The sequence below is a fragment of the Cyanistes caeruleus genome, chromosome 2 (genome assembly GCF_971803275.1).
Source record: "Cyanistes caeruleus chromosome 2, bCyaCae1.hap1.1, whole genome shotgun sequence".
In the NCBI taxonomy this organism is placed as follows: Eukaryota; Metazoa; Chordata; class Aves; order Passeriformes; family Paridae; genus Cyanistes; species Cyanistes caeruleus.
This window is the reverse complement of record NC_141702.1, coordinates 78,089,127-78,117,056: the sequence shown is the minus strand read 5'-3', so window position 1 is coordinate 78,117,056 and position 27,930 is coordinate 78,089,127. Positions and strand designations below refer to the sequence as shown.

General features: G+C 40.0%; 1 protein-coding gene across 2 annotated transcripts; it reads left to right on the top strand.

The window, feature by feature from the left end:
- Nucleotides 1–179: 179 nt before the first annotated feature.
- On the top strand, nt 180–27,847 carry CDC42EP3 (CDC42 effector protein 3). Of its 2 annotated transcripts, none has more exons than XM_023923772.2 (2): nt 180–462; nt 25,732–27,847. In XM_023923772.2, exon 2 carries the CDS (start codon nt 26,014–26,016, stop codon nt 26,779–26,781), a length of 768 nt encoding a protein of 255 aa, XP_023779540.2. In that variant the 5' UTR covers nt 180–462; nt 25,732–26,013; the 3' UTR covers nt 26,782–27,847. The 2 variants fall into 2 exon arrangements, with proteins under 2 accessions (XP_023779540.2, XP_086734171.1); XM_086878045.1 differs by lacking the exon at nt 180–462 and adding an exon at nt 834–1,010.
- The last annotated feature ends 83 nt before the right edge of the window (nt 27,848–27,930 follow it).

Below are 27,930 nucleotides of genomic sequence, written 5' to 3'. Positions count from 1 at the left end.
ATACCGGGGTCTCTATCTGGATTAACCAGACAACTTATAAAATTTTAACATCAGCGCAGTATTTATGGGCTTCCTAGTCAGTAATCTGCTGGACTGCCGACAGCTATTTTGAGCCATTTCCCGTTCTGGGCAAGGCAGTTTCACTTGTATAAAACAGACGGGCAGGTGCCCTTAAATCTGTCATTAAGAGGCTCTTGGCCGACGCCGGATGGTCCGGGCCCCGCGCAGCAGCTCCGCGCCGCTGCCCCGCTCCGGCCCCGCCGCTGGGCGGGAGGAGACGCCCCTGCGCCCCGCCGGCTCTGGCGGTGTTTGCCGGTTACCTGCAAATCGCAGAGCGCCCGCTCCTGAAAGCCCGAGCGCCCCTTAACAACGCGTAAATAATGGAGGACAGGCAGAATGAATGAGTGCGGCGGGCGGAGAGCGGGCTGAGCCTCACCCCTGATGGATCGGGGCGCCGAGGAGGTGAGGGGCAAGAGGGTTTGGGTGAAAAATCGTCGGCTTTAAAGCACACCTCGGAGCTAACCGTGCTCGGAGGACGGGGGAAAGGGGGCTGCCCACCCTAGGGTTTCACCTACCACGGTGTAGGGAGGGCCTCCCGGCACTGCCCGCATCGCCCCCAACCCCGCAAAATAGCTAAAAAAAAAAAAAAAAAAAAAAAAAGGTGGGGGAGGAGGGGGCGAAACCCTTTATTGTTATTGTGGTTGTTCCCGGCCTCCCTGCCCGCCTCCCCGGCGGCGCTCCGCGGTGCCAGGATTTCCCTGCAGCCCGCCCGCCCTCCCCGCCCGCAGCGCCGCCGGCAGCGCCGCCTCCCCCGGCAGCCGCTCGCCGCCCGCGGCCCCGCGGCGCGCCCCCGGCACACGGCGCGCCGCCGCCCGCGCACTGACAGACGCTCGCAGGTGCCGCGCTCGCCCCGAGTCGCGGAGGGGCGGCCCCGCTGCCCTCCCGGCTCCGCACCGGCGGGAGGGAGGTAGCTCGGGAGGGAGGAGCGGCGCGGGAGCAGCGGAGGCGCCGTAAGTCGGGGAGCGGGGCGCGGAGCCGGAGGGCCGCCAGCGCCGGGCTGCGAGTCCGGGACGCGGGGCTGCCCCTCCTGACCTCGGGAGCGGCGGCGGGGCCGCAGCGCGCCCGCTCTGGGGGCTGGGAGGGAGGGAGGATACGCGTTTCGGGGCAGCCGGAGAGAGTACCCATTAATGAACTGCTCGGGAGGTTCATGCCCGAGCTATCGCTTAGATCGACTCGGGGTGTTTCTACATCCCCGAAATTCCGAGCTGAAATTCGCCCCTGTATCGGTTTAAGTTTCCATCCCAGTGTATTTTGGCACAGCTGATTTCATGCCCTTGCCCTGGAGGCAGAAGGCATACCCATCTACACCCGCCCCCCCCGAAACAGGCTGCGCTCCTTTTTGTGCGGTGTGTCCCCTTTCGCAGCGCCTTCCTGCGCGGGGCTAAGAATAACCGAGAGCTTGGGCGCGCCGCTCCCTCCCGGCCGGGGCTGCACCGAGGGCCAGCACGGCCCTGGGGGCCAGACAGTGCCCCGTGCGATGCCGAGCTAAAGGCTCGAGTCGGGAAGTCAAAATTGAGAATTTGGGTTGGGTTGCTGATGAAGAAATGCCGGCTGTAGATAATAAGAATGTAATAAGAACTACTTGATTTATTTTCTGTTGAAATTTGAAAGAGACCGAAGTAGAGGAAGCAATTAATTTAGGACTTGCGTCACTGTAGATTGTTGCTATGTTTTAAAAATAGGAAGAAGGCTTATTATGAAATGTTTAATGTAACAAATAAGATCCTGATCTCCTACTTTCCTTTGAAAAATATCTGGGGGAGGCAGGCAAGGACTCGTGCATAGACCATTAATTTCAGTTATACATAGGCTGTAAGGATGTGGCATTGTTCAGGAAAATGTAGATTAAAAAAAAAACAAAAAAACCAGAAAGTTTAAGGTATGAAAATCTAAAGCTGAACCACTCTTTAGATACACACTACCAGAAATCTTATAATCCATGTGCCATGGCTCAGATGTTTAGAGGAATGACAGAGATACCAAAAAAGGCATCACGATACTCGGCGCAATTCTAGAAGCAGAATTTTCTCCTTCCCTACAGAAAAGGAAAGCACATTTCTGGAAGCAAGAAGTGACAGATGTGGCATGTTGGCAGCTGGCTAAACATAAAAGCATGTATCAGCAGGTGATTACTGTTGCAAGGATTTCTTTTTAAAGTGTCTTGTGCTGCGAGGCTTCAGCCTTTTTTAGCATTTTGCATTAAGATTTGCTTGCACTCTACGGCATGTTAAAAATAGTCTTTCGGCAGAAACGTTCAGAAAAGCGAGAGAAAACTCCAGCGTTCGAGGCACTCCTCGCTTTGAACATTTGTTTTGCATTACAGCATGCAAATGAGAGGAACTGAGCAGGTTCTTTGGTCCGTACTGAAGGGAATGATTCTTCCTGGCCTCAGCAAAAGCCAGCGGTATCTGGGAAGGAAACAATGGGGCCTATCTTCTCCTTAAAGATAATCACGGTTACTCTTCTATGGGGAGCACCTTGTACATCCACAGAAGCAAAAATCAGCCTGCAGAAACTACTTCTGTGGTTCTGCATCTCTTCTGTGATTGGTAAAGCCAGCCTGAATCACTAGGAGGTGGCCTGGGTGAATTTCAGAAAGGAAAGAGATGGATATCACCTAAGAGGCAGCCCAGAGCCACTCTTCCCCTGAGGCAGTGGGAGCGTGGGTCTGCACCATCCCTAATTGACTGCTGTGGATAAATGTCATATTGACTTGAAAGAGGCATCTTCTAAAACTGTTCCAAACCACTTGTATCAGCTTTGCTGTAACCAACAGAAGCCACAGTTCATGGCAGAACATGTTTTGCTCTCGGCTTTTCATAATTAGGTAGGCTGCTTTGATTTATAGTCTTCTGACCTAGATGGCTTCTTCTAGAAAAAATTCTGGTCCTCTGCCCAAGTTTTGAGAAATAGTTTGGGGAAGAAAAGGGAACTTGCATTAAAAAGAAATTCTTTATGCCATGCAGAATTTACCATCAGGTTCTCCTTTACTTCTTGCCGGTGAGATTCTGTGTGTCCCAGGGGCTCAGCAATGCTCTCTGACCAGTTCTTCCTCCTCTTCCTTACCCTAGTTAACAGAATTTCTGTGGATTAGGCCACCTGATGCCTGTTTGACCTTTCATAATGATGTTAACCACCACAGGCTTTCACCCTCCTGTATGCAAATTTTACTTTTTGGAAACAAATAAATAAAACCATCACTCATTTTTTAAATTTTTTTTTTTCCCTCTTATGATCACGTCAGAGTAAATATATTTTCTCAACATCTGAACCATCTCATGGAGAACTCTCCTTCCCCCAGTGGTAAAACTGAACTAATTGGGTGGTCTGTACCTAAAAGCCACGGTACCTCCATGAGTGCAGTGCTTACAGGGAAAGCAGTTGGCTGAAGGTGTTGTTTGTTTGTTTGTGTGATAACAAGGTGAATTTCCCTAACAACCTGCAGTCTGAACTTTAACGAGGATGTGGGAAGAATTGTGTTCGGGTGTTGGGCAGAGGACTGTTTTTAAGCGATTTCCTCTGGCTAAGAAGCAGAGGGTCAGCAGGCAGTGAAAGCGGCTCGCAGCTCGGGGGTGCTAAGGGATGTGTCTGGGTGGAGCAGTGAGAGCAGAGTCCTGGCTCTTCTGCAGAGTTCGGTACATCCTGTGTGAAGCAGGATGGCAGAATAAGGTGCAACTACTCATGAGCTCAAGTACAGCTCATGCTGAAGAGACATACTTCCAGTGCTGTGTTAAAATAAGAAAGATTTCTGGGTGACATTCATGCAGATAAGCATTGTTTTAAATATTTTACAGCGTTCTCTATTTACATTCATAATTGACATTCCTAATGTTATTGAGCAACGATGTTGATCCAGCATGGTGTCTGCTGGGAAGGTGAGTCTGATGGGAGCAGCTGGAACTGGCTGACAAGACTAACTTCCTCATAGTTCAAGGGTTAAGTCAAGACCCAGCAAAGCATCAGAAAACACACTGTCGAGATAAAATGGGATGATTACAAGAGGACAAGGTTGGCCAGGGTGACAAGACATATTTATACCTTTACTTAGTTTCATTGATATTTGTGGAATAGTCAAATATAGAAACAAACATTTGTCTTATAGTTTTACCACTAGTCAAGTCTACAAGAGCACAGTTAGTCAATCATCTTTGTAAGCAACTGTGAGATTTTTCTTTCTTTAGTGAACTGCTGAATGTATTTTACTCCTTTTTGTGTTGTGCTTTTGTTTTTTAAAGAGGAAAGATAAGCCATTTGCAGGCCATTTACAGGCTGAGCCTACAGCCAAGCAGCACTTTTAGTGCCTAAAGCTCTGAAAATGTGAGAGTCGTTTTTGAATGCTTAAACTAAAGTGTATCGTCATCATCTTAGTAGCTTTTAATGCAAGACCATTTTACTGAAATGTATATTTAGCACAAGTAATTTGAATTACAGTTATTCTTATCTTTGAAATTAGTGAGTGTTGCAATACTCTTAAAACTTGATGATCTAGTATCTCATGAATGCCAGGGAGCCTCATCAAGAGTTTCAACCCCCACTACGTGTGGTAAAACAACAACAGCATACAACTTAACTATGTAAATGTTGTATTCATGCTGTTTTCACTTGCACGGAATAATAATAAAAAAAAAAAGCTCACCAGATCTGATATACACTGCTTTGATTTCTATCATAAAGGTCAACGGGGAACATGCTAGATAAGAAATTAAATGGACTGATACTGTGAGTTTTTGTGCTGGGTCTCATTCTGAACCAGATAAGTGAACTTTTCTGTGGTTGCATGTAAACAGCAGCTGACCTTCTGTAGAAATACAAGAGCTGATGACAAGCTGAGACTAGGTATGACTTGCTTAATCAGGTCTGCAAGCTTGTTTAGGTGCATTTACATGGCAATTAAATTTTTTTAAGTCTTCTGTAAGAACTTTCTAAAAATAAATACTACTTCATATCTTTTCTTAGAAGATCTAAAATGTAGGGCTTGGTGTATTTTTTTTTCCTGTCCCTTTGAAATACCAGGTGGTGTTTCAGGCCCTTTTCTCCCTATTTTGCTCTAGAAATTTTATTTGTATCTGAGGATTTCTGTTGTGCCTTAAACAAAGGAAACAGGTGTTGAGTCTTCATTCCAAATGTGGGTTTTTTTGCTCTTAGATTATTAGGCAGTAGCATAAAAATAGTAAATAAAAGCAAACTGTTAGTCTGAAATTTCCTTCCCCCACCCCCCCCCCCCTCCACCCCCAGAAGTCCATACAGTATAACATTAAAATCAAGCAAACCCAAAACCCTTAGGCCTGTTATTCTGGCAAAAGCAAGTATCCATAAGTTGGCAAAAGCCTGTAGAAAATGCTGATACAGATATAAGGTCATGTTATTTTTCATAGCCCTCTTGCCTTACTTAGTATATGGGGTAAATTATGTGAAATGTAGCAAAAAGGGAGGATCTGTTTGAAATTCTGGGCTAAAGCTCAGAAGCCCTTGCTCTGTCATAGTCCTTTTGGCTAGTGCAGATATGAAGGAACCAAGTAATGACTCCACAAATAATGTAATCTTGGGATTTTCTAACTTTGTTCTTTGAGTTTGTAACCTTAGTGCTCTACATATGATATTTCTAATTATGGGGTTCATAATTCTCAGTGATACTGTGCAAGGAAGATCAAAGGTGTTTTGCTGCCACCATAGTCAGCATCTCTGAAGCCTTCCTGCAAAAAGGTTGTGAAACCAGCTCCCTAGCCAGCAGAGCTCTCAATCATCTTCTTCACCAGGAGAAATCCTAATCCCTGTAAGAGTATGAATAATAAATCTTATTAAATGAAGGGGAGGCTAATGGATCTTATTGCTTTGATAAATACTTCCTCTGATTCTTCTCTTCTAGTAAAGTTCCTTAAAATCTTTAGAAGAAGGTGGTATTCTCAAACTATGTGAGTAGGTCAGTTCCTGTGTAGTAGACAGGTTTTTTTTGTCTGGGTGTTTTTTCTAGTGATATACAGGAACATAATGCCAGTGTTGTTGGGGACTATTGCTCCATATTTACATTCTTGCACTTTTTGGTTTATTTTTTTCATATTTCATTTATATTCTCAAGAAATATGACAGCACATATGGACACTTCTCATTCAGAAAACTTTTAAATTCTACCTGAAATTCAATATTCCATTTTGATTCCAGAACAATTTTTTAAATGTTCTTTGTTCTAATACTTCCTAAATCTAACCTTTTAAATTTTATCTATCATGATATTTTGATCAGAAATAAGTTCCATTCTTTATTCTCTCTTATGTGTATCTCTGCTCCTACCTAAGTAAAGCCTGAATTGTGTATGTTTACATACACTTTTTTCATGAAGGCCGATATATTTTTTTAGAAACCTCTAACTTTACTTTTTCAACTCAGTTAATATGATTCAGTGCGTATTTTGATTTAGCTATATTCTGTTTGTTCATGAGATTGGGTAAATTAGATCTGAAACTGAAGCATAGATTAGTCCAAGGCATGGTGGAATTTTGATGAATGTCCAAGGTGGATGTTTCATTTTTCTTGTTTCTTCTTTCCCCTTTGCTGTGCTGATGATGCACACCATAAATATCTTTGTCCTCATTGTGACAGGATCTTGTTAAGGTACTCTTGCCACTGCTTTAAATGAAATTCTGTAGGAGACTGGCCATCAATATTAATTTTTTGTATTTATTTTTGGATTATTTGATAAACTGTCTTTTGGGAACTAAAGCATCATTTCTGTTTGGTTAAAGTTTGTTTCCAGAGGATGGTTAGGTCAGTCTTCTCATGTTCAGATTTCAAATGATAGCCTAATCAGTTGAAATTCTATGTGATCCATGTCATTTGGAGCACTAATGTGGCTCATTGGTTCTTTGAGAGTATATTTTTCTGTAACCACAAAGAATAAAAACAAAAGCATCCTTGAAACCAGAAGTTGCACATGTCACAGTAAGGGTGAAGAGAAGATGCAGGTTCTGCCTTCTGTAATGCAGTGTAAAGGCCAGCCATGCCTTTTCTCCCCAGCACTATGGTCCTTGCAAAGGCACTTTTCTTTAGCTTTTCCATGATTTGTCTCTACTAATTTGGGGGATGGTTTGGGGTTGTGTAGTCTTTGGTGTTTCCCTTTTAAGGACACATTGTTTGTTCCTACTAGTAATGTTAGGGGTTAGCCTAATTTAAGTAAGGCTTGAACAGTTGGAGAGTTACATTGTGAGCGAATGAGGGACAAGAAAGGAGTACTGCCATTAATTGTCTTTCATGTCAAATGCAACTCACATGTTTGTGCTCTAGATACCATAGATTACTGCTCTCGATCAAGTTTGGGCTGGTTCTTTGCTTGCTCATGGCTCCTGTAGCAGATGATCCTAGAATAAGAACCATGGTTCATAAGAGGGTAAGATGTAATGCATCTGGGGGTCTCTTCTGCTTGATTATTTGGAAACCAGATGGGAACATAGAAGTGAAGAATGGAGTAGCATGTCCATGTATAGGCTGTACATATGGCATACAGGACTGTACTTTGCTTCAGTCCAAATAGTTGGTAGAAAGGTGAAGTAGGAGGAAGGTGATGTTCACAGCAGCTACAAATCTGTTGGTACTCCTTACCCCAAAAGACACAGCAGCTAAAGAACTGTCTTCTGTGAGATTTTATTGTTGTCATTTCATGTGTGTGTAATTCTTAATACACTAGATACGTGGCTTGAGGTTAAGGCTGTGATGCTACAGTAATACAAATTTGTAGTAATTCACTGCTCGGTTCGGTCATCCTGCCTAGAAGGCGAGGGTAGCATTTAGAAAGTTTGATGAAAGCCTTAAATGAGAAGGTTTGCTAGTTACTGTTATCATATCTGTTAACTTGTTTCTTGTTAGTAACATGCAAAGTAATCGGTAGTACACAGAAGTCCTCAAGACCAAACAGAAAATCTGTTGTTAGGAACAAAGATAGTGGACTGAGCAGACCAGTAATTTGTATGGCTGCTGCTCTGTTTTGCATGTGCCTCCCCCACTTACTTGCTGTAATTTTAGTGGAAAGAGGCAGTGTTTCTTCTGGTTTTCTCTTCATGTACCTTCAGGCAGTATGAATGCCTATCTCAGCCTCTGGAGCCTTTCAGGTAAGATCCCCTGAGGTCAACAGCAAAGACAACAAAGTAATTGATTTGATGGCAGTGGACTGTACAGCTTTCTTAAAGATGCATACTTCTGGTCCCAAAGAAAAAAAGTTACAATAGCAAGAGTCCAAGAATGTTATGAATCTGTAGGAGTTCCTAAAAGAGTTTGTGAGGACAAAAATAAGACCTGCCTCTCCAAATGGAAGTGCTGAATAATCATGTAATTTATGCTGTGGACAGTTTTCACATTTTTGTCTGAGAATTAATTTCATTGTTAGCTGCAGTAGTTATTTTGCCTTGAGAGTACAACCATGCCTCTACCTTAGCAGAGGATTATACATTGTAAATAAGGTATTTTGTGGCATGGTATAACATTTTGAATACTAAAAATATGATATGCTCTGACAGCTGTATAGGAGGAAATGACAGAATTGTTATCTAATGAAGCAACAACAGAGAAGTTGGAAGCTTTTTGACATTTGCTTTTGGTATGAACAGGTATCCATTCAAGTGTAAATCTTTAAGTGTATCCAAGTAATCTCTGAAAATACAAATATATAACATGCATATAACTGAAAAATCTGCAAGGAAAGAAGCAGACTTCAATGGTTGAATGAGCAATCTAAACACGCAAATTTCTCTTGTGAAATTCCAACCAATTTTCCTGCATCTAGCCTGTGTAAATGTCTTTGTTCCTTGCATGTGTGCAAGGAACCCCTCCCCACATCCACTGTCTTCCACCCCCTGGTTCCACATCCCTGGTTCTTATTCAGAGGTTCTGTCACTGATCTGAATTTGGGTTGATGGTTATTCCTGCCAGCTGAGTTGTTTGCGGGGATGGAGCAATGTAAGCATAAGGGCTGATATTTTCAATGGACTGGATTTCAGAAGATTCTAGGTATCAGACACTAAAGCTACTGAATCTTGTAAAAAAATTTACACTTTAACACCTTGACATTACCTGTCCTGATAATTCAGAATGACAGGAAAAGGCACATTCCCAGGGACAAATTTTAAGGTCAAGACTAGCTTTTAAAAGTACAGAAGCACCAGAAGCTGTTAGCAGCATTGTGGATTTTGATGGTTTGTGTATCCATAGGAGTAAAGGACATTATGGTACAGCTGGGGAGTACAAATAGATCATTTTGGTTTATCTCAATAGGGAAATGGTTTAAAAACTTTGGTTAAAATTCTCCCACCTCATTCTAGTCCTCCCAGTAAACAAACATATACAGATGGCTGCAGAAGAGGATAGAAATGTTGAATGGCAGTGTCAGATATTGATAAACAACTCTGAAAATAAGCCTTAAAATGGAAGCTTCCAAGACAGCTGAAGTGTAGGCGGATGTGTCAAAAAGATATCATCTGAGAAATTGTGTGTACTCTTTCTGTAACAAAAGTGGTGTCTGTGGAAGTAGGCAGCTCTTGTGTGTGTGCATTCAAGATCTGTGACAGAAATGGTATCAGATGATTTTTCAGGTGTTCTGATTCAGTGGGTTTTTTCAATCCATCTGCTGAGGTAGCTGGGGGTAGTTACTGGGCTTTCCAAATTTCAAATTTTGTAGCTTTTGGATAAATATCCTGAAAGTACAAACGTGGTTCCAAAGTCAAGTTTTACAGTAGCAACAATATATAGGAGATATTGAGACTTGAACAGAAGTTACAGTTATATTTTCAAATTCAAGAACTGTGTGATTTTTTTTTTTTTTTGAGAAAAAAATGAATGAAGCCACATATAATTTTTTTTTTAAATTGTGCTTTTCTTCAAAGCTGAGTATCTATAGTTGGGCATGGACACCCATTTGGTCATGGATCTTAGACACCCATTTTGGACAGTTGTGCTTTAAAATTATAGGTTTTTCATGTTTATTTTGAAGAGGCTAGGTTGCTGTGAAATGGGTGTCCTTCTGCTTGCACAGTGACAAAGGAGAAAGAGCTTTTAAAGCTTGCAGATCTCAAACTGTTCATGGCAATTTGACAGAATTTCTTTGGTTCTCCATGCACTATTTGAAGTAGTGTCCAACACAGAGATCTACTTCTTTTTCTCTTTCTGTTTTGTGCTGAAAGATGAGAACTTTCCAAACACAACAGTTTTGATGGCAACTCTATTTTGATAACTTCCAGATTTGTTCTTTCAACCTTCATAATCGTCTTGATGGCCAAAGAAACACAATCTGTGGACAGAAAGGCTCTAAAAATTTAGTGTGGCTTTCCCGAGATAAAAAATGCTTTTCCAAATACTTAATTATTAAGAGAAATGCCATGAATTTAGGGGAAAATACTGTTCATATCTTGAATGATAAAAATCAGACCAAAACACTGGGAACTTGTCTTATGACAAGCTATAGGCCTTTCCTGAATTGTTACCCAGATTTGTGTTAGTATGACAACCTGAATTGGTTGAATTAGACAATAGTGATTTCTTTAAAAAAGCCAACAACAAAAAAATTAACAAATTTCAAATAACAGAGAATCTACCATAAGCCTGAGTAAACTGGTCTCGTTCCAAAAAGGTATGTTTTCCTTTGTATGTGCTTTGACTAGTTTCAGTCTAGCAAACTGAAGCTAGATAGATAGACTTGATGATCTTAAAAGTCTTTTCCAACCTTAATGATTCTATGCTTCTCTGAAATGTAAGTGATAATATCAGTCTTGCTCTCCTGGAAGTTTCTTTTGTTTTGTGATATCCTCTTGGAATTATGGCTACAGCAACTGGACTTGGTGATGGCTAAATACAGAATTACTGAACCTTTCCTTTCAGTGCTCTCATGCAGCAGGGAATTGCACCAGCCCCTTATGACAACAGTTCAAGAGGATGAGGTTCAACCTAGGTAACTCTTCTGATCTCTTATTTCTGTTTCTGAGCACAATCTTCCTTCCTGAAACTGTGGCATTTATTATTTAGTCTTCCATTTTAATCTTGAGTCATGACTTGGGCTGCTGTTGAAACTCAAGTGGCTTGCTGGTGTTCAGATACCAGCTTGAGGTGGTTTAACCTGACAGGTAACTGAACACCACGCAGCTGCTTGCTCACTCTTTCCCCACCCTGTTGGATTTGGAGAGAATTGGGGGAAAAAAAAGGTAAAATTCATAAGCTGAGATAAAGATAGCTTAAGGACAGAAAAGGAAAATAATAAAATAAATAGAATGTACAAAACAAGGGATGCACAGTGCAATTGCTCACTGCCTGCTGACCAATGCCCAGCCAATTCCTGAATTGCTGCAATGGCCCCTGGCCAGCTTTCCCCCTGGTTTGTATATTGACCATGATGTCCACGTGCTATGGGACATCCCTTTGGACAGTGTGGGTCAGCTGTCCTGGCCATGTCCCCCCTCAGCCTCTCCTCAACCTACTAACTGCTGGGGTGGGGTGAGAGGCTAAAAATCTTTGCCTTAATGTAAACACTGCTTGGCAGCATCTAAGACATCAGTGTGTTGTCAACATTATTCTGACCCTAAATCTAAAACACAACACAACACTGTACCAGCTACCAGGATAAAAATTAACTCTATCCCAGCTGAAATTAGGACACAGTTGATCAAGGTAACTCTGTCCCTCAATTTCATTATCTATCTGTTGATTTTTCCCCTTGATTCTAAGTCTTCCAGTGCAGATCATTTTAGGGTAGAAAGAGTGCTCACTGGTAATACAGGCTGCAAGTCCTGCTGAGCAGAAAGCTCACACAATTCCTAATGTCCTCAGAAAAAAAAGCTACAATTTCTCTTTGTAACATTAGTCTGACTTGGGAGTGGCACTACCTTTTAAGGCCTGCAAACGGAGAGAAACTCCTGTGGAAGCAATCGTGTTAAGCTGCTGTGTAAAAACTCATAATTGATCTGTTCTAAGATCCCCTGACAGGGAGAAAAAAAAGAATATTTCTGCTTTTCAGTAGATGCACGGGGATGGAAGAAGAGCTGTATATATTACAAGTTGTCCTTCCATTGCAGAGGTATCAGTTTTGTATCTTGCAATCTATTCAGTAAAACAAGAGTTTTGATTCTAATCTGATTTCCAGTATAGCTTCCAATAATTACACTGTTTCAATTGTTGTTGAAAGAGAAAAGTTGTAAACTAGTGACTCAAAAAGTTTATCTTAGTTATTTTTAAAGCTGTCAGCAAAGTGTTTGACCCAGGAGCAAATGGCTGTTTCTGGGTACATAGCAAATGACAGAATTTCAGAGGAAAGCTCAAGAAAAATATTTTGGTGTCTGATAAAACAAGTGCAAAAAATTTCTGTATCTTCTGCATAAGAAAGGTAACTAGCAAGAGGTATTAAGGGAGTTTTATTATTTATTAGCCTTAATCAAGTTCTAAAACATCACTCAATTTGTCTGTTGGATAATAAGTCCCCGGCAATGTCCAAATAGTCCAAATACAACTCAGATTAAGAGTCTCTAGATTTTTCAGGTATTTACAATTTTTTTGTTTTTAAAGTTAAAATTTTGCTTTAATATGTAATGCTCTGTCAGCCTGTCTTGGCATCCTGAGTGAAATTGCCTGCCTTGTTTCAGACAGTCTGAAACACTCACTTTGGGAGGTGTGAGCTCAATCAAAGCCATTAATCTGAGAACCTGATGACTATAAAAATTAACTATTCTGCAAGCTGCTAATATGTTGTATTTGGAGAGACTTAGTTTACTGACTAGGTGCAGATTTTTTTTCTTTTCATTGTTATTTGTGCCTTTTTTCTCTTCCATGCTAAATTGTCTCTGTCTTTGCATTTTTGTCCTCTCAAGTGAATGGGTTATGGTCTTTTAAGGAACAGCAAAAGTTTAACAGCAGTATCTGTAGCTGATTTTTTGTTTAAGAAGATATATATTTAATTTGAATTATTGTAGAATGAACCCTGTTGAGTGCTGTGTTCTGAGGGAACAAACAAAACAACAACAAAATCCCATTTTCCTCAAGGATGTGGTTTAACTTAAGAAGCCTATGACTATAGCAGTAGGGGTGCTGCTGAACTACTTTTAACACTGGTCTTCGTAGCTATTGGTGAACTATTTAATGCTTTCCTCCAGTAAGGATTTGCTTGGGCTCCAAGGAAGAAGCCCAGGTACGCTGCCCCCTGCTTCTGCACCCAGAAGTAGCATACCTCTGGTGAATCCAGGTTAGCAGGCATGTAGAGAGGGAAAGAAGGAATGCCACTTTGGTAATGTCTTCCTTTCAGAAGTTACTGTATGTGTCTTTTGCTGGGACTGTGTTTCAGAGTGTTTTGGTTATGGTATTTCTATTCCTTCCCAAGGGAGCTATATCCAGAGAGTCTGTGGAACAGGCCCTACATTATTCAATAATTTCTTCTGGTCCAGAACTGAAGCAGCAACACTGAGATGCTGATGCACTACTTGGATGCAAGTTTCCTCTTAAATTTCTTGAGTGTACTGTCTCTGCTGTTGTGTAATTCAGGCAGTTATAGTTGCTCCTTGCCTGTGTTTCCACAGATGCTATCTCTATTAAAAGGACCATATGGACAAGAGAAGAGAGGCCCACACTGTTATGTGTTAAATTAATACAATCCTAATTCATTGTTGCAGTGTTATATGTTGTGGGATTTTTTTGCTGGATATGGTTTCAATTTGCACTCAGGACAAGGAAATTGACCTCAGTTTCTCTTCCTTTGCCTACAGTAAGAAAATCAGAATACCCATCCACTTACTTTGGGGCTTGGTTTCTGACCATCTTTACATTGCTTTTGTTTTCTGAGTTGTAGTTGTGGTGTTTCTTTTGTTGTTGTTGTTGTAGTATTTTATTTTGCTGGATTTCCCCCCACCCCTCCAGCAGAAGTTTTTGTTAGCACTGTAGGTGTATGCCCTGGACTCTAAAACATGTAATCTTAAATTTTTGAAGGATGGTAAACCACACTAAACAACATAGTGTTTCTCTCATGGCTTGAATTTTGACTCCCTGGAGCTTGCAAGAACCATCAGAAATTTGCTTTAATTAGCCTGCAGTAAAGGTAGAATTTCATCTTACCTACTTATTAGAGGATTAAGTAAACAAATATGCCCTTTACATGGGAAAGTAGGTCCCAGAATTATGTTCTTGTATTTTTCTGCCTACACACTGCTACTTTCTGCTTTCCATACCTGTTGTATGAATTGGGACATGAAGGACTTGCAGCATGTGGTAACAGCTCATTCTTGGTCAATACTGAAGTGCATCCATGCCCAAAGGGATTCCTGCACCTCATTTCTGTGCTGCTAGGGTTGTATAAACAAGACAAACAGAGCTTTAACAGTCCAGCAGCAAGTGTCACAATACAATATAAATCCTTAGTATATGTGTGTGTGCGCTCTGTTTCAGAACTAGCTTCTCTCAGCTCTGAAGTAATTACTGTAACCTGGATAAAGGATAGGCTCAGTACACTTAACTGGTATTGGTTTAGTCAGACTTAAACATAACTTTTGCCTTGTGCAACACTTTGTTTCTCCCACCTGTCATCCCCTGGTACCCTGTAAAATGTGAGAGGCAAAAGGGTGAGATTACTTAATGGTGAGCTGAGGCATTGCTAAAAAGACAGATGGTTAAATTTGGGTTGAATTTGGCTGTCAGATATCTGGTACAGGTCTCCTCAGTATCCTGAGAGTGGAATGCCACTGCTCATCAGTCTTAAATCTCTGGACAATGGTTTTGACAATGGATTATGTATTTGATGGTCAATGTCAGAATCTCTCTCCCCTTTGGTCTTCCTTGTTAGAAGTACCATAAGGAACACAGTAACTGGTGTGGAGGAGCATGTTTAGCTTGGCATTTGTAAAGGAGTGAAAGGAACCTGCAAATGTAGGCTCCTACCTCTGCTTCTGAGGCAGGAGAGAGGGACAGGAGTTTCTTGTTGACTTGATGATCTTAAAGGTCTTTTCCAACCTGAATATTTCTTACGATTCTATCTGGCCTGTGAGGGCTGCAGAGAGATGCAGCTGGGTGTTGGCATCTGTTACCTAATGTTTAGCCTAGTTTCTGTTGAAATATCTGATTAATTTGGGAATTTTCATTAATGTGGGTTTTGGAACAAATGAAATGTGGCCGAGGGCCCAACAAGGACCTGAAATCTGTTTTCTGCTGAGGAAATCTTTATACAAATGAACAGCCATTTGCATCATTAAGCGCACACTTCACTCGGGATGATCAACAGGACGAACACTGACAGAGATTGCCTCATGCCATGCTTTTCTTATAAGCTGGAAGACACTTAAGCCCAACTCGTGCTTTGGCCCATTTGTGTGTTCTTTTACAGCCTTTTTGGGGAGATGGTAGTTGTTTTACCTCAGTCTGAGTTTGGTGGGATCCTCTCCAATAGGCCCTTGTATCTTGCGTTCTTTAGATACTAACTAGCAGCTAGACGTTCCCCTCCCTCTCCCTAGGCATCCTCCCAGTGATTTACAGTGTTTTAAAGGTGTGTGAGAGGTTTTGTTAGGGTAGGAGAACTCATCATAAAAGTTGTAATTCGTTTCTTGCAACAAAGGCAAGTTGTTTTGCTTGGTGTTACGCCACTGTGTTTGTCAGTGTCGATTTATGTCGGGCTTTAAATAGGATGCTCTGCTGCAATGAGTTTGTTTTCTGGTAGTTTGTAATCCTTTCAGGCCAGCTAACATTAACAAGCAGCAGCATTGCTGTGGCTGGCTTTCTTTTGATCATGCACAGCCCTAGTCAGGAAATGGGTGAGGAGCATGAGTCATGATTACATTACCCTAATGTGACTGCCCACCAGTTTTCTTTTCGCCGCCAATAGGCCTTCCCTTGACACTACTTCTGAAAACAAAACGTCCATTTTGGAGCACTTTGAAATATTGACCTTTGAACAGAGAGATTTATGTTCTCTCGAAGTCTCGAGGCAAAGCGCTAAGCAGGAGCCCCTGCAGAGAGCAGAGAGAAAACGAATGTCTGCAAAATGTTTTTCCAGAAGTCTGCAAAGACAGGACTTGACTTGCAGTACACTGGGTCTGTTTGGGTTCACTGGATACAACAAGTTTTCCTGACCCACTTACTTATTCTCTCATGTTGCCTGCACACTCAAGCTCGAAGTCCAGTCTTATACAAGGGCTGTCATCTCATTCACCATTTGGCTTAAGCTTTGTCTTAGATCTGTACTTATCTTTTGAAATATGGCTACAATAATGGGAAGATAGGTGCTGAGTGCTGGTTGATGTAAACCCTGAGTGTTGAGAAGGTGGCTTTAGTGGGGCAGTTTAATTAAATACGTGGGATTTAGAGTTTGAAAGAAATATCAGCTGCTAATCAGTAAAGTAGCTTTAGCGCCGAATTGCCGCTGTGCACTCTGAATATTCAAACAGTACACCTCTGTACAAATGCTGAGTATATTAATTTCTTACAAATTAAACTCATTGACTCTGCCAGGTTTTAAGAAATGTGAAATATGACTATTGGCACAAAGTGAATGCACCCTGATACTACTTTTGATATATGCCAGAAAACAAGAAGTCTGATCAGACGAGTACATGCAACTCAAGCTATTAGAACCAAAAGTCTTGGGAGGAAGTGGGGACCCCTGCACTGCTGTCCAGTGTGGTGCATCCTTGTCAGCTGGGCCATGTTGCAGGTGTCACTGACATGCTGCAGGGCAGCACCAGAATATGATCTGTCTTCCAGTTGTCACTTATTCTTCCAAATTCTTACCTCTGCTCAAAGGTGCCTTCAAATAGTGGAGTTGTTTTGTTAGAAGTAGAGTATAAACTCACCATGAGGATATAATTTCTGGTTTCCCCCTTTTGTTTCATATAAGGGTGATAAACCAGTTACTTTAGCTGTAGTAACAATATACTTGGCACTGAACATGGATAACAAAGTTTTAGAAGCCCTATTTATTCTGTGATTTCAGCCCCATTCCTTAAAAAGCACATGAGTTGGACCAAAAAGTAAATCAGTGTGGATGTTTTTAATCTATTGAAGGATTTCCTTTCTTCCATCTACCCCAACCCCATCAACTTTGATCTCATCTTGATGACCATTCAACTCTCTGAAGGAGGCAGAACTGCGACAGAGCAGAAGATTCATCCTTCTTCTATATAATAAAAAAAAATAAGGCCTGTGCAACTTTACTTTTTCTGTATCTTTGTATCTCTATCTCACTGTTAGTCTTTGCATATAGAGGGCTCTCTGGTTTTCAAGTTTGTTTTAAAACTTGTTTATCAGCCACTTCAAGATGGTCAATATTCATTTAAAGTGAAACACTCTGAAAAATGAATAATAGAGTTGGTGATTGTGACATGCCTATGTCACTTGTGTGTTTCAAGGAGATGATAAGAAGTATTTGACTTAGAGATGAAGCATATTTGAGAACTGGGGGTCAGGAGTTCAGGGTAGGGTTTTGTGGGTTTGGTGGTTGGGGTTATTTTTGAAACCTTGCAGAATCCTTATATTTTAGATTGCCTTTTGTCTGTAGCTAGCAGTTACAGAAATTTTAAACCAAGGGTCTTTTCTAAAAGTAGTATGAATATATTAAACATAGTTAGAAAACCTTAATTTCAGTATGACAGCAGTCTTGGGAACCTTAAGGCAGAAACAAGTGGAGCTACAAAGTCATTTTTGCATCAGGAGTGCATAAAGTCCAGATGTGATTCCATGGACATTTTTCCTAGCAGAAGAGATGGTTAAGGGTTGCCCAGCCTGTCTGCCACTACTCCTTGTTTCTTAGAGTTTTCTTAGAATTTCTCAAGAGACAGTTTAGCTATTGAAAGGACTTTTTACAGCTTAGAGTAGCAGTCTCAATCCAAGCCTTGTGATTTTACACCCCTTTCCTAGTTAGTTTTCACCTTGTTGTGTGCTGAACTGGCCTGTAAGGGGTCAAGTGTGTGCACACAGTAGGGGGGAAGGAGAGAAAGCCTTTCTGACAGCAAGTTATATTGGGCTTGAACCCCCTTGAAGCACTGCCATTGGACAGCTGCAGCTGTTGCTAAGCCTGTCCTATAAACTGAGTCATTGGAGAGAACTGCGGCTGTGACCAGTTTGAAGTGTGATTTGTAGGTCTGTCTGCCTGTGAAGGGTACAAGGAACTGTGGTGCAGAACCAGGAACCAGCAATGAGGAGCGAAGAATCCAAGATGGGAACTTCTCAAACCAGCTTTGAGAGCAGAGTTGGGCTGAGGAACTACACCCTCTGTGTCAAAAGAGAAAGCCATCTAAGCTAACCTGCTCAGAATCACAAAGGGTGTGGACTGTCAATTCATAATTCACTTCAGCTGATCTGAGTGCTGGCTGACATCACAAGGGCCGGTTGAGATTTCAACAAGTGCAGTTTGCCAGGCTTTTAGGTGACACATCGGCTCAGGTTGCAGGGGTTATTTTTTTGTCCCATTTCATGTTTCCCTATGGATGAAGAGAAATGATGGACCAGTTTTCAAGCCTGTCCATCTTGTGGCTTATGGGTTTATGGTTCCCAGCTATTTGCTTGTCTGGTGTGTGGCTTTGTAGGAGAAGTGTGACTGTGCTTCAGGCGCACAGTCTGTTGGATGTAGCATAACCTCACCGTGACTGGCTGCATTAGTTAATGTGCTGTGCTGCACCTTGTACTGACATGCTCCTCTGCCAAAATCTGCATGGGCTTGTGCTCACCCACTTTTTGGAAGCCACTGAACTACATGGTATTAAATCTGTATATATGAATGTACCAGCCAACAAAGCTAAGGAGAAGGTAGTAAAGAGAGACCTGTGTCAGTCCATGGAGCTGAACAACAGAATACAGTGAGCTCATTAAATCCCTGTCTCTGGAGAAGAGGAGGAAAAAAAGGAAGGTTTTATTATTCTAGAAAAGATGCTAACTTTTCAAAGCTGAAAACAAGCTGTGATTCAAACCTGTTGAAAGGTAAAAAAATTGCTTGATATAAAAGAGTGAATTATTTAAGGTATTGTAATGAGTGGTCATAAGCACAGTTGCAAAAACAGACTGTGTAAGGCATTTAATTTCATACTGCATCACAACCAGATCTTTTAAATGTTAGTCCTCTACAGTGCTAACAAAACATGTATTAAAAACATTTAGAATCTGAGAGTAAATGTCAAAAATAAGTCAGCATCAAAGAGGGATGTATTTCTACTGATAAAATACGGAGATCTATTTATCTACTTATACCGTATGGGTTGCATAGTATTTTTATGAACAAAGATCTTGCAAATAAGTACAAAATTGTTGTAATACAAATTTGCAGGTGATGGATATTGGTGAGGGAGATGGAGAAAGCCCAACTGATTTATTGATTCACAGCTTGAGCACATTGAAATAAAAGTTTCTCTTTCTTTCTGAAGTATGGCATTGCTTTTTATCCTATAGAATATAAAATCAGTTTATTTGCTGGAGAATGGTCATTTGGAAAGCTTTTTAGCTTTCCTCCCCCCAGGGAAAGGAGTAGAATCTTGCTGGACAAACAGTGCAATATGACCACCACCACTGGCTGTGCTGCCAAATTTTTTTGATTAAATGAATATGTTTGTATATTGATTGTAAAAAAAAATAAAATGGAGATGCCCACTCTGAACCAATAAAAGGCAAGGCTAACAAATTCTACTTTTTCAGGTATAGTTTATTCTCCTTGGAGAAATTGTTTTTGTTATACCAGCACAAGAATTCTTACATGGTTTGTAATATAATTCTGCCCTGTAAATACAGGAAGATTCCTGTTGTAAGAGGGTGAGACTAAGAGCAGAAGTATGATCTCGTTCATAAACAAGGTAGTGATGATGGGAAGAAAGAAGTGATTTTATTCTTTATATATCCTGTTAGGGAGAATTATATTGAAATATTGCCACTAATTCTGATCTGCTTGGAAAACTATGTTGAAAGATTGGAGGTGGTTCAAAAGAGAGAGAGGGAGAAGGCTTAAAATTATTCCCCTACTATCACCACATGAGGAATTCCCCCTATTCACTTTGATCAAAAAGGATAACTGAGAAACAACTTGGATAGTTTTCAAGTACCTTAATAAGGATGGTTTCTGGTTGATAAAGGGCATATGTAATCTCAGACTGATAAAGAACAAAATAATAACTGGACACTGAGGTCAGTTGCTCTTCCCCCCCACCCAAATCAGGTTTTCTCTCCTTTGTTTCTTTTTCTTATAAGCGAAAATAAAACCTCTTAAATAGATTAATTATTTCATTCATTTTCATATAATACACAAGTACTTGAATAGTTTAAAATTAGTTGAAAGTGTTCCCTGGTTTGGTTAACATGATTTACACAAGGTCAATCTGTTTGAAAGAGTGCTAATCAGGGTGGTAAGAGTTAAAGGAGTCAACATTTAAAAATCAAGAACTTGTTTTTTCTTTGTTTGTGAACCTAGGTTTTATGGAGAGGGGCGGGGGGAAACCAGGAGAGGGTGCTGGAGAAATGGAAGATACCTGAAGAAAAAAGACACTGTATGCAGCCTGTCCCTGTCTGTGCTTACACTCAGTGGAAGTTAATCCTTCTTCAAGTGGGCAACTCATAGTTGGTTTACTATTTGCCTTTGATTTATGTGGAAAAAGTGTTTTATAGCAAGGGAAGTAAAAATATAACTTCATTTTTTATTATTTTTTCTTTATTTTTCCACAGCTAGAATAGATAAAATAATTTATTCTATTAATAAGGATCCAGATTGGAACAGGAAATACTTTAGGTGCATATTCTGTGATAACTGACCTCTGTGAAGTAAATTAATGGATGTAGTCTGCATGTACGGGGAATTTTAAGAGAAGGGTGACAAACACCTTCACAGCTGACACATGGCATCATGGTCTTTTCAGGGCAACATAGAAATGAATCGACTGCACCATAGGGTCAGTTCCTCTCTTGACCTGTGTTCCTGTAGCTGTGGGACTGATCTGGGATATTTTTTCCCCTTCATTTTCTAGATAGTGTATGTGATAACACAATGAAATAGATTTGATCCAGGAGAGTTAGTTGAGAAAGTTAGTTGAACTAACTTGCATTTAGCCTGATTATTTTTATAAAGTAATTAAATCTGTAACTTTAATCAGGAAGGTGCCAATTCTTTGATGAAAGGAGAAACAAAGAAGACAAGGACTTTTAAACAGTTTAAAAGCTGACTTTAATACAGATGAATTCAAAGGCTGTGCCTCTTATAAGCAATGTAAATTTAGATAAACAATCTGGAGGGAGAAGTGTTAGCACCTGATGTGGTTTAAGCTCTTTAGAACGTGGTGGCTTTATAAGAGGAGCTGGTGGCCTGGTCTAGAAGTGGACAGACTTGTGGCTCCTTGTTTAAAGAGCCTGATGGTTGATAAGGACACCTGAGTCCCCAGAAACATGAGAGGTAAACTCTGTGGTGCATCATCTGATGCTTTTCTTTTACCTGAGGACTTGGTTAAATGGGGGTGTGTTTTACTAGCGTTCAGGAATTGTGACTGCATGACTTTAGGGCCCTGTTGTAAAACCAGTAAAAATGTGTTTTACACTTGATGCTGTTTCAGACATAGTGAAAGTAACAGCATTGACCAGGATGTTCTTAGCAGTTTGTTTGTACTGCTGAAAGCTACTGATAGCTAAAACCTAAAATGAAGCCCTAAAGCCTAATTCTTCTATGCTTGCAGATACTTCATCATGTAGAAAAGTTGCAGCTGCTTGTTGCATAGTTTGTGTCTGTCTTTTGCTATGTTACTGAGTTTTCATTTGGATATTTAGATAATGTACAGACTCAGTTTTCTCTTACTGACTTGCTCCACAAGATAATTGAATTATATTTGAAATTATGCTTTGGAAAGGCCTTTCTCTGTGTTTCATGTTTCTCTAGTCAGTGATGGGTAAGGCAGAGTTGTGTAATACCTTTGCAAGGGATTGCCCTGTAGAAAGCCCATAGGCTTCCTAACACACACAGTTTCTTCTGGCTCTGCTCTGTGGAAATGTCGTTTTCTTTGTATAATTCCTTTGCTAAAGGATCTAGGTCTCTTGGGATGTGTGCACAAAGAAAAGTTTGCACCTTGAACTTTATTTGTCTCTGGCTTTGCAAGCTTAGTTGTTGAGGTATTTGCTGATAGTCTGTCCTTTTAAAATGGACCGTGGAATAAGCTAAGGCATCCATGGAAAACTTTGAACTGTGTGGAAGGCGATGATTGCTGAGTGGACAGAAGGCGGATTGAGAAGCGCCTCTAAAAATATTAGTCTTTGTTACCAAGAAAAATACTTATATGAGAGTGTGAAGTGATAGGAATGAAAATGAGCAAGTGCTACAGCCACACTAAAACTTTAATTTTCACTGGGCTGAAATTCCTCTGGTTTGGCTCATGCTTTGGATCTTGTTAGGAGAGGGGATATCTTTTCAAGTGGAATGAAAACCCTTTCATGTTGTTTTTCTCTTAAATTAAGGTCTTCCACTGTAGGCTGGCAGTCCAGGATTGCAGACTTCTGGTTTTCTGGTAATTTCTCATTCAGCTTTCCAATTTAGCTATACAATCACTTAGTTACTGAGCTGACATTAGTCAAAACAAGAGGCTTTTTTAGCAGCAGGACCAGAATAAGGTCTTATTTTAACACAAGGTGAAATGTATTGTGTAGCCTGATACCAAGACTGTAGTGTATTATGTCCCTTCTCTTAGCCCATGTGCACCTGAGATTCCATTAAATCTTACTGAGTGCAGAGAGTGTGTTAAGATTCTTGTGAAAATTTTGTGGACTAATTTTTTGTCTTTTAGGATGGCTTAGTCTTGTTAGGTCTTTCTTAATTTGCCGAAGTTTGATTTATATATTTTTTTTCTTACTAAAAGAACTACTTTATATGTATAGATATGTGTGTGTATATATGCTATATGTTAAATATTGATATAGGTTCTTCCTTATTTAATTGTAAATCAAGTATGAATAAAATTAGTATTTTAGGCATAGTGAATATTTCCAGATTGGTTTGTTTGAAGTAGCTGAAAATCTGCACTCCTTTAGGCAGTAGTTGGCAAAGAGGATAGGTACATAGAAACAAAATACAGCTGTCCTGAAGCTATGTTATGTTGTACATGAAGGCCTGTCCATTGAGAAGGGAACCCTTTTATTTAAAAGGTGTAATTTGCAGATTTCCAATACTGTGAGTACTGAAATCTGCAGTAAGAGTAGCCTTTGTTTCCAGGAGAGAAAATGGTGCTTGCACTAAACTTGTAATTGTGAAATTTCTTCTCTTCAAGTGTAACACCTCTTGCACTGGCCAAATGGAAGGCAAGGCCTTCACAATGAAAGGGACTGCTGTATAGAGAGGGTTTATAATTCTTGGTAGTGGAGTCTCTTGCAGAATCCTCTCAGGTAGTGTGGTTTTACACTGCCCCTTACTGGGCCTCTCTCGTAGTGCAAGAACTAAAGGAGATATGGATGCCCAAAAGTTTGTGCTGCTTTCAGAGTTTTTGTGGGTTTTTTTCCCAATGAGTTAAATAAAATACAGTGGGTTTTTCTTGTTTGTCAAAATGGTATATTTACACTAAATGTTATTTTACATTTTCTTTTTAGTATTTCCTGATGTTCAGATGTTTCATTGTGTCCTTCAGGTTTTTTTAAAAACCTTCCTGTGGAGTTTGGTGATAATGGGTTTTGATACAGATCCTATGTAGTGGAAGCCATGAAAGCTTTGAACGAACTACCATTTGTCTTTAATTTTTAAACTAGGGATCAGCAGGCATGATTTTGGACCACATTGTCATCCATTCAAATTGAAAGACCTGAAAGAATGAGAAATTAAAATCAGAGAGAATTTGGCCTATCATTTCTAGGAAGTGAGATAGAGCTGAGTCCGCTAGATAAATATAAAACAACTTCACCATTCATCTTTGTTTGATAATGGTTTTCTCTGTAGAGCTGAGTACATTTTGTTTAGTTAAATGGGTTGCTTGGGCAGAATGATAAATGGGGGGAAGCAACACAGTGAATTTTAGATTTTAAAACTGCAAGGTTGATTTGACTAATCAGTTCTGTTCCCATTGCAGGTAACAAACATAGAGATCTTATTTAGGAGCTCCTTTAGTGTCTAGCAGTACTGTCATGGAGTAATGTGAATCTCCTACTACCTTGTAGATCCTAATGAATTATCATTTTGTTGTGTAGAAGGAAGCTTTGAAGTGCTTTTAATTGATTGATGCTATCAATTATATTTTCAAAAGTGATCTTAAAAATATAAAATGCCCTCATAAGAAATTAAACTTATTTTATATTTCCACTTTAATCTGTTTACATCTGATATATTTTGTGGGGGAGGGCTCTTCAACTTTATGGAAGTGCAGTAGATACCTGGTGGTAATCAAAAAACCAAAGCACTGACCTGGCTAGACTCCCAGCTCCCATTGTGATGCACATGTTAAGTACCCCACTGTAGGAACTAATTACTGTGGTTAAAGGATTTGTTAAAATGCTTAAATGCTTCTTGACAACCTGGGTGTGTAGCCATACAGTGCTAAGTTTTAAACCTGGTGATTTCTACTGGGCTTGACTTGGTGAAGTAAAAACCCTGCCAGGGCATGGATAAAAGGTAGCAAAAGTAGCCCTTATTACAGCCAGCTTCCCTTCTCTTATGGTAGAGTCTTTCTGTGCAAAAGCTATAATCTTCTTTGCACACTGAGGGTGGTGGTGGACAATCGGTGACAGTTTTGTAGCTGAGTATTCTGATGAGAAGGGCTGATCTGTGGTGCATGGATTTAATAGAAGAATGTAGAAAAATGTCCAGGAGGAAAAAAGTATTTGTTCTGAGAGTGTCCAAGGGTTAGGAACTGGCACTATAAGGAAGAAATATACCATTGAAGAATTAAAAAAGAGTGTTTTTCACTAGCTTGTTGACTTAATAGCCTGTTAGCCTTTGTTAGCTCTATCAGGCCTTTCAAAGACCACATTCTAGGAGGACATGGTTTGCAAAGACTGTTAAAATTGGCTGCACAGAGTATCTCTAAATCACTGTGGCCTCATGGTCTGCATAATTCATGAGCTAGTCTATAACTAATTGCTATGAAGAATTCATGAAGTCTAAAGGATATAGTCACAAGAATCAGTCTCCTCTAAAGCATGTGCATTTGGATATTCTAAGAAATTGTGAAGACCTGGACCAGCTCTTTTTTCTAGTTCTTAAAACCATCTGTTTAAATGGGCACAGTTACTGGAAACATTATTGGTTACAGTCTGTGAGTGTTCCAGCACTTACTGGAAGTATCTCAATACTAATCTGATTATCCAGTTATCAAAATCAAGGGAGTCTACTCCATATCCAAAATGGTTTTCTGAATAACTCTGTCTTCCTGGATCTACCAAAAAGTTAATGTTTCTGTACGTTATAAATGTGCTTCTGTATGTACTCTTAAAGGTCAGCATTTTGAACGCCACAATAAGGAGAAGAAAGATTGAGATAGTGATATTTATCAAAGGAATTGTGCTCAGCAACTGTGTCTAAAAAAGTCTGACTTCAAAAAAGCTATGGAATTAGAGGAAGGTTAGCTAGCCTTTGTTAATCTGAACTCTTTTATCCTGCCTAATGAAGGGAAGCAACATCATAAAGCTAATCTGCAGCCTTGAACTGTCAGTACCACTACTAATTTTGGGGTTTGGTAAAAAGAAGATTGAATGAACCATGAAAAATAAATTAATGATAACCTGATTTTGTATCCCATGCAGGTTTTCTCAAGCTGAGGAAGTAACAGGGCATTTGGTTGGTACCTGACCCCAAAACTTGTGCTCTACCTTGCGAAGAGCTGATGTGGGAGACATTTGCCTTCACATACTCCACAGTTCTCTGTATCAGAAGGATAAGACTTTGTGTGCAAGAGTGCTTCAAGATGACCATGTAACATTGTTAACACTGAAGATCTCCTGAGAAGAACTGGCTTTGTAAGAGGCTTCTCCTTCCCTCACTTTTTTTTTTTTTTTTAACTACTTCTCTCAGAAACCACAAGCAAGATGCCAGCCAAGACACCCATCTACTTGAAAGCTGCTAACAATAAGAAAGGGAAGAAATTCAAACTAAGGGATATCTTATCTCCTGATATGATCAGTCCTCCACTTGGTGATTTTCGTCACACCATACACATTGGAAAAGAGGGACAGCATGATGTTTTCGGAGATATCTCATTTTTGCAGGGCAACTATGAGCTATTGCCTGGAAATGAAGGTGAAACCAGAGTTAGCCAGTCTGGTATCCATAATGAATTCTTAAGGGCAAACAGCACTTCTGAATCCATGTTTACAGAAACTCCATCACCAGTGCTCAAAAATGCTATTTCCCTTCCTGCCATTGGGGGTTCTCAAGCCCTTACATTGCCTTTATTGTCACCAGTGACATTTAATTCAAAGCAAGAATCCATCAGGTCATCCAGAAATCCTAGGCTTAGCTGTGAGCCAGTAATAGAAGAAAAACTACAGGAGAAAGGTAAAGAGATGGAGGACGAAGAAACATACAAAGATGACATATGGGAGCAAAATGGTTCTTCTTCACACTTTACTAATGGTAGCGACAGTCACTCATCCAGCTTTTCTGAACGATGCACTGATTGGCAAACAGTTGATTTACTGGATGACAGTCGGCTTTCATGTGAGCTAACCAAGACAAAGACTAAGTCAGAAGAATCTCTTTCAGATCTTGCAGGCTCTCTTCTCTCATTGCAACTTGACTTGGGGCCCTCACTTTTGGATGAGGTCCTCAATGTAATGGACAAGAATAAATCTTAGAACTGGTACTCCCTTGCTTCTTTATAAGTGATTCACTTAAAACAAACAAAAGACCACAGTTCAAAAGCAGATGCTTAAAAATCAACTGTATTTGCAGTTGTATGATGAGTTTTCTAAAAATATTGTTAAAATACTATTTTTTTACCTATTGTTTTTCATGGTTTTTATTACACTAAATTCTCATATCAGGAAGGTAAATTTTAATAATCAGTTTCAGCAAATATAAAATGTTTTTAAGTACCAGTATTAATGATCAGAAACTTAAGAAACAGCATGTGAGGATGATACTGATTGTGACATTTGGTTAGTTCACTTCTACAGGCTTCTGAATATGTGAGAATCTCTTAACGTCAGAAAGGAGACTGATAGTAATTATTCACTTTTATAAATTATTACAATATCACTTTACATGTAGGCCTCTTTCTAGAACCTTGTGCTTGAGGGTTTTGTAGTGTTTTTCTTCATTTTCCATAGTATCATTTCTGTTATAAATTCACCATAACTACTTTCTCAGTCTTATACTACCACTCTGAATTCAGATGTGAACAGTTTGAAGGCTTTTTCAGCTTGAATACCTGGTCCAGAGTCTCAGCTGCTTTAAATGAGTATGCACAAATTTACACAAGTTGAGGCTTGGGCCTGACATTGTATATGAAATGTTATGTTGTAAACAGGTGACACATGCAAGATATTATGGTTAAATTATTTTAAAATTTGAAATATATTTTCTGTGTGCATATTGGCTTTTTACTGCAGAGCCTACACATACAGTATCTCATCAAAATAGTTGCTTGGCATTATTGGTGCTCTTCTGAAAATTGTATATTTGTGTGTTTGAAGAGAAATATGTATTAATAGTCCTTGCTTTTTTCTTCATTTATTTCCACAACATGCTTAAACTTGCAACCGATTATTTTACTTTTTGAAGAAGGCACTGGTTATTCACAATGCTAGTGATGTGTGCAGCAGCAGCCAATGCTTGCAAAATGTGGATCCTTCAATACAGTACTTACATGGATTGCATAAATACCTTGTGCAATACAATAAAAAAACCTTTAAATCGTTATGTCTTTGTGATTCACTGCACAGTCTCACCAAAACACAGTTTTGTGTCCTGCATTAAGGAAACAGACCAGCTGCAGAAATATG

Bases quoted from the DNA above. Each gene is read 5' to 3' on its own strand.
- CDC42EP3 (XM_023923772.2), top strand. From the start codon at position 26,014: ATGCCAGCCAAGACACCCATCTACTTGAAAGCTGCTAACAATAAGAAA.